This window comes from Apaloderma vittatum, unplaced genomic scaffold (assembly GCF_000703405.1).
Source record: "Apaloderma vittatum isolate BGI_N311 unplaced genomic scaffold, ASM70340v1 scaffold10041, whole genome shotgun sequence".
In the NCBI taxonomy this organism is placed as follows: Eukaryota; Metazoa; Chordata; class Aves; order Trogoniformes; family Trogonidae; genus Apaloderma; species Apaloderma vittatum.
Window position 1 is genome coordinate 56,993 of NW_009700828.1, and position 10,862 is coordinate 67,854.

The 10,862-nt window shown below is 34.2% G+C and overlaps 1 protein-coding gene across 1 annotated transcript in view; it reads right to left on the reverse strand.

Annotated features, from left to right (window-relative positions):
* Positions 1 to 10,862, reverse strand: part of NBEA (neurobeachin) — a gene marked incomplete at both ends in the record, with an annotated part of 78,991 nt that overhangs the window by 55,532 nt on the left and 12,597 nt on the right. Inside the window, 1 exon segment of the mRNA XM_009878887.1 lies at positions 5,209 to 5,335. Coding sequence (XP_009877189.1) covers positions 5,209 to 5,335 — 127 coding nt within the window.

A 10,862-nucleotide genomic window follows, 5' to 3' on the forward strand; every position in this document is an offset into this window, starting at 1 on the left:
ACTCTGACCTGCAAGGCAAGCTCTAAAAAAAACCTGAATTTCTCTTTATTTGAATATATGTGTATTCAGACAGTCTATCTGAGCTCATTATCATAAGTAATCCAGTAATCCAGTTTTGACTCCTGCACTTGAATTAACTCAATTTAAATCTTAAACTGTATGTTCTTTTTAGCCAGGGAAGTATTCAAATATTAAAAAATAGTTTACTCTTTGTGTCATATGTGTTCACTAGTATTATCTAGATAAAATGAGTAATGTAGGTTTTCAAAGCTAGTTCCTAAAATAGAGGATGACAAATTCCATCAAGTTAAGTTCATAATGCATTCTTATCTACAGGAAAATAAGAGTCCTTAGAGTGATTCCTGAACTTGATTCATATCCTTCCATCATTGTATTTTAACAAATACCTAATTCACTTATCACATGATAGCATAATTTTCAAGTCTTTCAGAGTTAATGCCTAAAGTTTTGGGGGAATCCATACAGCATGTATCAACTGGCTCACAAACCTGTTCTTATGCACAATAATCAAATAATTCAACAGAATTGGGGGACAAGACTTCCAGTGCAATATTGCATTGCTTTGTTCCCGATATGTTTATCTACATGTTTTATAGTCTTTTCTTTCCATTTTTGTAGCTTCTACGCCACTTTGATGGTTACGATATCAGGCATGATGATATGTAATTCTAAATATCAGCAAAGCCTTCTTCTGAAATTTGTGTGATTTTCTATCATCCATTTGGTTTACAAAATTGATTATATATTACAGTTAAAACTTTGGCAAATTCCATAATCAAATTTATTTGGAACTTGGTGGTGCCTACTGTAACATCCTGGAAATGTATTATTATCTCTTACATTGATTTCTATACATCTACTGACATTTCAATAAGAGACACTTCCTCTGACTCATCCCCATTGGCTCATCTTGTAGTAAACAATGATGCAATTAATTAATTTAGTTTTTTTCTTACGACACTATATTCTTCAGGGGCTCCTGTTAAGTCTTAGTCATCTAACTGCCCCTATGGACTGGAAAAAAAAATTAAATTCTTGTATCATTTTACATATAATTTCCTATAGCTCAGTTTTCTACATGTTCTTCATTTTGATACCACTTCCCTTTTCTAAACAACTTCTTTTCACTTACAACAGTCTCTACTTTGCAATTTATCTGTGCTCAGGTGTATTGTGAGGAGCTTTTATACTTCCTATTAGATTTTTTGAACTGCATTTAAGCAATATCTCTAGCACTATCAAACACCTTCATCTTTCAACTGCTCCACTTCTCTTCTCTCTCTGTTTTTTTTAAAGAAGTGAAGGTAGTTTTTTGAAATTTCTTTAAAATTTAAAACAGTAAATCCTGCATATCCAAGCATATTTGGCATTTTTCAAGATAGTCAAGCAGCAGTCCACATCTGAGCTCTCTAAAATTTTCAAAGAGAAATAAATCCAAATGCTTCTAGTATTTAAAAGTTTGAACTTTCATCCAAGTGAGATGCCATTCAGTTTATAGCAAAGTAATATAAGCTTCTTTATGAGTATGCCTTCTGATCTTGCCCAGTTCATCAGATTTGCTATAATCATCCTATAATGAGGCTAACAATTTAATCTGGATAGTATGGTTTTCTTACTTATTTCTTTTCAGTGCACAGAAACTCTGTTATTTATTGTTACAATGAACTTTATCTGATTAGGTTAAGTCTTTACTACAGGGCATCTCTCATCTATTACCAAGACCTGCCTCCCTGTCACTCATAACTAGAAGTGAAATTTGAAATGAGTGCCCATTGACAGTCAACAAAGCTTCTGATACATCCATTCTGTCAATAACCTTATTTGAAATAGATGTTCCTGTTTCTCTTTTGTATTTTTAGATGTGTAGAAGCACAGATATATGTATGGCTCAACTTCCTACTGCCTGTGTCTCACTTAAGTGAATGTTCTTCGCTGATGTTGTACAGACGTGCTATTGATTTTTCTCCAATTCTGTATCTGCAAACACAGTTTTCAGAACTTTACTACTACACAATAACCAAATTAAGTTGTATAATTACACACACAATTTTGCTTCAGGTTTCAGTTGAAGAATTTCCCCCACTTCTTTTTTTTCCAGTTCATTCTACAGTCTCCTTCCCTGTATTGTTTTCTCAAAAATGTCCCAAGACCATGCCTCTCTGCTCCAACAAGGACTTCCTCAGGTAGTACTCAAAGACACTTAATAGTCTGTCAATTGTTTAAACTGATGAAATTTTTCAAGCTTAATCACCCCCTGCTGAGTAAGTCATATTCCTACTCCATAACACAGTATAGAGAGATGAGGCATCACACACTAATTATTTCCAAAATGTGGAACTCATTTCAGTCTATACTACAACTAGGAAAGGTGTTCGGGATTAGAAATATCAAAAAAAAGCTGTTTGCTCTTGATTACAGTGCTTTCCTTTTCACATGTTTACAAGGATTGATGCTGAGGTTGTAACTCAGGGGGGTGAAAATTACTGGGGGTTACTAATACAAAAAATTTCATTTTGGCATCCCAAAAAGCAGTACAGGCATATTAAACATTCCACTGCCAAAGCTAGTTTAGCTCTGTTGAGAGGTCAGTCTATTATAATACATCCACATTTCCTATTTGCAGATATGATGACTAAATTTTTCTATGTATTTTTATAAATACTTGCTTTTATAGTGTTGTTAAAATACACCAGTTAAGACCTAAAGTAATCACTTAATACATCTTCAAGTTTTAAACTAAGATTCATATTATTTTGTGGTGTCATATGACATAGTTAACAGTGGCAAGATCTTCACATGAACATAGTATCTTCCCGAGTTTCCTACATAAAGCATTTGACCAAGTCACTTGAATGTATAATTTTTAATGTGATTCAACTTTTTTTTTTAAGAAAGGTTATTCAGAAGCTTAATGAGGATGATGCTTCTGGCAAAAGAAGAGGAGATTGAGGGGAGACCTCATCACTCTCTGCAGCTACCTGAAGGGAGGTTGTAGAGAGGCGGGGGTTAGTCTGTTCTCCCTCGTGGGGAGCGATAGGACAAGGGGAAATGGATTTAAATTGCACCAGGGGAGGTTCAGGTTGGATATTAGGAAGAATTTCTTTACGGAAAGGGTTGTCAGCCATTGGAACAGGCTGCCCAGGGAGGTGGTTGAGTCACCGTCCCTGGAGGTGTTTAAGAGATGGGTGGATGTTGTGTTGGTGGGCATCATTTAGTGAGTTGATAGGGCTGGGACAAAGGCTGGACTCGATGATCTTCTAGGTCTCTTTCAGCTGATATGATTCTATGATTCTAAAAGCTATTTCTGAAATGTCTACATCTGTAAGCAAATAGAAAATAATGTATCTGATGACAAAAATCACACTTCTCAAGTTAGCATTTGGACAGTAAGTTTTTTATAAATGGGTACATGGTTTTTGAAAATATATCTATACATTCAATGCTTGCACAGTGGAACCAATCTAATACCTAAATAACATGAAAAAAATGAAAGTACATATTAAACAGGATATGTTTTGACTTGTTATAGTCAGGATTAGTATTTGACAGGCTTTCTCTCCTCCTTTATGTGCTATGTACCTTTCCATATACCTGTACACATAGGTTATTAATGGAAAAAATATACCATACGAAATCACCTGCAAATATATTCTGGAAGATTTATTTAAAATACTTTCTAAATCTGACATAAAATCCAAACTGTATGAAGTACAATCTTTGAGAAATATAAAACTGGCATGGAAGTTATATTTGGACGTACTTTAGCAGATTATGATTTGAAATTGATATTCATATAAAGAGATATACATGTACTAGTATTTCAGAATTAACTATTTTAAGTAGAATAGCAAGAATAAAAAATTTTCCAGGGCTGGCATGAAGGAAACTAGTTATTCATAATAAAAATTATCCCTAGAATATCTTGCTAAAACATGAAATACTGCTTCTTAACTAACAAGTAAAAAAATGATGAGCTAGATCCCCAAAGCTACTTATCAGTAACATAATCCAAAAGGTAACAATTCTATTTGTTCCTAGATTGAATGTTTATCAGTAGCATGCAACATGCTTCTTTACAAGAAAAGTGAACTGGTATCAAAATTGCTTTTTGGCTACACAATTAAATAACATTTGCAATCCAGAAATAATTCATTTCAGATGAATTATTGTATCAGCAGATACGTGTTTATATGGCTTTATGCATTCCTGAGTAATATGCTAGAAAAAGACATCACTATGTACTAAAAAAATACAAATTACCTCAAAGCTACATGACAGAATTAGAATCAGTGATTTTGAATCACAAATACATACCAAGAAAAATAGCAGAACATGAAGCCGATGAGTGAACAATGGCATTCACTCCCTAAAAATTGGTTTCTCAAAACAAAACAAGCACTGAAATTCAATATACAAATTCTAAGGCCATAAAAAAAGAAATGAGCTTCACAGCAAAATATATACAAGGATGCTGTCAGTGACAAACACATACGCTTCTTGTATGGAATAGTCAGTGCTTCAGTCAACTAACTGAAATATTGAAGCCAGCAGAATCATTGTTCTCCTAGGACTACTAGGCATACAGCAGAAATGAACACTAATACGATCTAGAGAAATAATCAAGATTTATGCTGAAAAATGAGAAATCCAGAAACATCACTGACAAAGAAGAAAGTTCAGAGGCTTATACTCCCAGTAACAGATGAAGCTCTAGCATTGCCAGCAATATTGTTCCAGTCACTGCCAGCAAAGTTATCAAGTACAGAATGTTCAGAAATAGAATGACGACCTTTTAAAAATAAAATACAACCATTTCACAAATACTCAGAATTCTTCTCAATCTGAAGCTAATACAGCAGTACTTTTACAAACAATCTGACATTATAGAAGTGTTACTTTTTTCTTGAATTGATTCTGCTTTGTAGCTCACATAAAACTTTGCATGACCACCAGAGAAGCTACTCATATACAAACAAGCTGACATTATAGAAGTGTTACTTTATTACATTTTTCTTGAATTGATTCTGCTTTGTAGCTCACATAAAACTTTGCATGACCACCAGAGAAGCTACTCATAAATAAGAGATTAGTAACCCCATGGCACTGAAGAGATTTTAGCTCTTCTTCCAAGAAGAACTTTGTCACGTTTTCAATGTTATGCTCTATTATAAATACCACTTTGCTTACCTTACGTGGCTGAAAGTCATACTTTACACAGTGCTGGAAACCTTTGCCTTTTGACTTCAATGACGTCACTATTAAGCAGTTGCCAACAAAATGAGCAGAATACCCAACGCCTTTGCTAGTGCGGAAACTGAAAAGAAAGAATTATGAATGAAACTGGGAGAAGGGGAATTACTGTATAATAAAAAGGTCCAAATATTACTTTAAATTGCCATGAGAAAGAAAAGAAATTAGTACCTGGAACAGTGAACTTAATTTCCTTTAAATTTTCTCTCCCCATTATTTCTTTGGAGGAGGCTACTGACCTTCACCACCTACTTGTTTCCAAACTACATTTTAAAAATCAGTATTTTATTTCTTTACAAAAATTCAAGATGGTAAATATTGTATCTGTCAGGCTTTCCCCTCATTTTCCTAATTCATCATAATTTAAAATAACGCATCTGATTTAAGTTGTAAAGTAAAATCCATCACAGTATAAATCTGAGATGCTTTGCAATTTTATGAGGTTTGAAGAACAATAGAGTTGGTATGACAGACAAATTTGGATTCAAGGTAATTACTGTGTAGAGGAATTATTTCTTTTTCAAGATTTCTTATTTAGTTAGGCTGGTGATCTATGAAGTTTTAATCATCTGAGTTGTGGATTTATTTTCATTTGTCAAATTGACAAAAGACAATGATTTTTACAAAGTTTAGCACAGGTTTCCAGCTTTCTGGTGACAACTATCATAAAGTCACAAAATGCAGAAAGCTCATAGATGTCTCTACTTATATTTAAAATAGAAAGCATTGTGAAAAGAAATTCTAGACTTCCTAAAAAAACATTTTACAAAGGTAGCTCGTGGAAATTCACGAATGGCATTATACAGGGCATTCACACAAGCTTTTACAAAAAGGTAAGTCCATATTTATAGCTATGTCACTTATTCCCTTCTGAAAAGAGAATAAAGAGAAGTTTGCTATCATTAATATGGAATACACTTCATACAGCTTTTAGTCTTTTTTAAAAAATTCATTACGAATCAGAGTATAAAAAGGCCTAAATGGTGAACTTCATCCATAATTTTGGAAATTATGCTTTGCAAGAATAAGATAAAAGACACTACTAATTTTGAACATTTCTATATACTCCTGCAGTCTACTAATTATCACTTCCCTACTTCCTTAACATAGGCAACTTCTAAAATAATTTCATGTTATTACAATACCACCATTACATTACAATAATGATATTTTAAATGTTTTCATTGTTGTAACATTTTCATCAAACACTTTTACTAGGTTTTTCATAGTAACATTAAGAGATGAAAGGCACATGCTAAGTTCTGATTTCATCTTACTTAATAGCTGCTGAAATTCTGTCATACATTTACCCTACCACACAAATACAACCTTGACGTTAATATGCAGAAAAATTGCATAGTTATAGACCTAATGTCATCTTCGGAAACTTACAGTTAAATTTGTATGTGTACCTAGTTGAAAGAGAGAATCAGATTTTCCTCCTTCCTCACTGTTAAAAGTATAACTAGTAAACCACAACCTTCTGAAAACAATAATCACCTTACATATTGACTCTGACTGGCCAGAGCTTAGATGTTCTTCTCCTACGAGGGAACTTTTAAAGAAGACCAGAAAGAGACATTCAAACTCTCCAATTCTGGAAAGATGGTTTTGTTTTAATTAATTAGACCACTTCTATTAAACGTGAAAAACAGAGTGATCAGGCTAAAAAGAACAGGAGTAATAACATCTATAGATGACTCTTCTCCACTCTAATGGCTCCTTCCACAGAGGTCTTTACTTCCAACCCTGATTTCAGTCATCTTATGTCTCGCAGCACACTATTCCTCATGATCTCTGGACATCCAGGTGGTTCTGTTGGCCTTGAGGCGTGCCTTTGTTTGCTCTTTCCTTTTAACAACTTGTGCTGCAGAAGCTTTATTTCCCCAAATTCAGGCTGTGGTTTTGTCATTTGTCTAACTGTCTCTCTACACAATTCTTACTTTTCTCAGGCTTCTGCACTAGAAATGAACATTATTCCCTGCCACAGCCCTTTGTGCAGACTTCCACATAATATTCCTTGCAAAAAAAAAAACAACAAAGGGCACTCTTTTAATACACCTAAAAATCCCCTTTAAATAAACCTAAGATGTAATCTAAGAATGAAGAGAAAAGTTACATATTGTCCATCACCGTTGACCTCTACAGTGAAGACCATTTATAACACTGCCATTCCTCTGTGTCTTTTTAAGACTATTTTTAACATGGATCATTTCAATGATCTACTTCCACAATGACCCCCTAGGCAGCTCTACCTCACAACAAAAGGAACAGTGCACAGCCTCATGGGAGAAAATTACTCATAGACATATAAAACCTGCGTTACCCATATATACAAATAACCTGTATGACCAGAGTACAGATTTTTGTACAATAACATGAAGGTTACGAACCTTAAAATACAGCTTCTACAATAAGAACAACTGAATGTGTTCTGAAAGACATTGAAAAAACCTCACTGATTCACTACGTTCTGACATAGGATGTAGCATTATTTGATTAGAGACGTATTTTAAGTTACCAACAGCCAGTCATTGTAAATACCATAATAATTTTTGTTGATAAAACGTTATTAAAATCATGCAAAATGAATCCTATTACTTTGTACAGGAGCTAGCAAGCATTCTGCTATGCACTGAAAACACTCTTAGAAAAAAAAGAAAAAAGAAAAAAGAAAAAAGAAAAAAATAAAAATAGTAAAAAAAAAAAGAATGGTTCTTCAAGAAATGTCTACACCTTTAAAGTTTTTCCCTTTCCTACCCCTTCCAGTTACCAGGCTGATTTTGTCATCATTATGGACAAATCAGACTATTCCTGAAATTTTAAACACTGAATTGTCCTTACACATGCAAACTTCCTTGAGTTCAGCATATGAAGACAAGAAAGTAATGAAATATTAAAAAATCCAGTTGATTTCTTAGCAGGACTCTTCACCTTGGAATAGAATGAATAATTTTCTAAACATGAAGCTTAGTCAAGATTTTACTTTTTTTGCCCAAATGAATTAACTTTCTAACTCAACAGTGATTGAGAAACTGAGAACTCAAATATGTTCTTTGTTTACCTCAGCATTCTAACATAGAGAACATGTTAATCACTACACATTATTTCATGGCAAACATAAAGTTGGCTTGGACTGCACTCTAGGATACCATACAGAAATTCTCATCTCTTACTTACCTACACATGCAGAACTTGCCACATCCAAAGATGAAATGCACAGAGACAAAAAATCAGTACTGCTAATGCCCATATGGTTTTATGAGCCTTTAAACACCTCCTTTAGCAGCTGGTATATAATTTTACAACAGATTGTTCATAAAGTCCTTATAGCTATGTTTCATTTCAGCCAGTTTCTCAAAGTGGCTACTGGATGTTATTACACTTCAATAGCAGATAAGCATTCTTCCATCCGCTGGTAAAACTGTCTAGTGCTTTCACTTTCTTTAGCTTAGAATTTTATGAGCAATTTAACATATGATCACAGTATTGAGACTGAGAACATATTTGTCCATTCTTGCCTGAAGAAAAAAAAAAGTGAGAGGGGCGGTTTCTTTCCTAATAGCTTTGGAATTCTGTTGTGTGCTATTGCAACTGTTCCTCATTATCTCTAGTAGTATTAGCTTGAGAGAAGGTCTGAAAAGCCTAGATAGCTTGCTTTGTGGCTTTTTTGGCTTTTTCTCTTGTCCCTACATCAGTAAGAATTAAAACCTGGAATGTTATTTCCAAAGTTTTAGCCATTCTTCCATTAAAAGGTTGTGGAAGCACTTGTATTTTTTTTAGGAGAAAAAGCAACAATCCAGACTCAGCTCACTTTCCAATTCTTTTACAGAGCACTATACACAATTTGAAAGAAAACATCTCTTAAAACAAAACAAACAAAAAGAACAAACACAAAAACCCCACCAAAACCAGTCTTAATATCTGGATTGATTTTATCTAATTTCAGGCCTCAGTTAGAGTAATGTCACCTCATCTTTTTAGTAAAACCAAGTATAGAGATTCAGAGTACAGAGACATCGCAATTCAGCGTGCTTAAGGTTAGTGGCAAATTCTTGAATTTGCACTGTTTTTATGACAAATAATCTACATCACATTCTTGATGAAACATTTTCAATGATCTATTAAACTGGGATTATTATTATTACATTGTGTCTTATTATAATTGTGATAGAGTGACCATAGTACTGTGTGTGTAAAAGTTTGATTTTTTTCTATTTAGCTAACCACTGCATCTCGAATTGAACAATCCATCAACATCAGATTTCGCATAAATCCTGAAAAGAGAAGTCAAGAGCATCCTTGATTATAACACTTGTTTTGGGGTGGGGTTTTTTAAGTTTTTATTACAAAATGTGTTTTCCAGAGCACAAGTCACTTCAGAGTGTTCCCTGAATAGCACCATTCTTTCCACAATCTCTTAAAAGAACTAGCAATTCTTAACAATGAATGGTATCCCAGTAATGCTTTTGCCAAGATTTCAATAAGTGATCACATCACCTTTACTCTCTTCTTCTTGAAAAGACCATATTACCTCTTTCAGCTAGAGAGATGAAAAAGCAATTCATGGTCAGCTGGTTGTCTACAATAACCATGAACACCCTTCTGTAATTAGTGCTTTCTAATATATAACTACTAACTTCACAAGCATGGCACTCATTACTCAGTTAGGTATATGATGACTATTTCTTTATATTAAAATTCATGCTATAGAATTCTGAATTTTGCCTTTTGAACCTGACGGCTCTGCAACAAAGTTTTCTCCTTATTGTCATCTATCATCTATGATTTCTAATTTTCTTCCAGGATTGTCACACTCACGTTGTAATTGGTAAGAAAGTTACAGTAGTGTTCCAATACACAAGTATTAATTGATTGTTACTTAACAGCTGTCCAGCAACATCCTTGGAGATAACTAAAATAATTTTTTTAAAAACCCAACAACCAACCAAAGTGGCTTACAGTTCTTAGAGCAAGACTTAGCATTTAACTAACAACCGAATAGTAGCAGTTTTCCCTCACAGCTGGCAAATGTGAAAGCATTTCTTTGCTTACCATCCCCATTTTTAAGTATTATTTTTCACATTATTGTCAAGCTGATTAATGTCTCTCTCCCACCAGAAAAGCCTCTGGCTGCTTCCTTCTGCACTTATCTACAGCCTGGGCGATACTTATGAAGGTGATGTGAAACAGTCAGCACAGATTTACAAACTGGAAATCTTCCTTGATCAAACTGATGGCCTTCTATGATGAGATAACTAGCTTGGAGGATGCAGAAGAAAGCTGTAGATTTTTAACCTAACTTTCTAGCCAGACCCTTCAACACTGTAAAAACCTCAGGGACAAATTAATGAAGAATCAGCTTCAGATGTGGATGGTGAGGTGGTCTGAAACCTACCTGAACTCCTGGGCTAAAAGCATTGTCATCTGTGGTATGAGTCCAGTTGGAGGCTAGTTACTACTAGATTACGCTAGAAGTAAATACCGAGTCCAATCTTGCTCACCTTATTCATTAATAACCTTAACGGTGAGATGGAGTGTACCTTCAATAAACTTAGATATGATACAAAATTGGAAAGAGAGGCCGATAT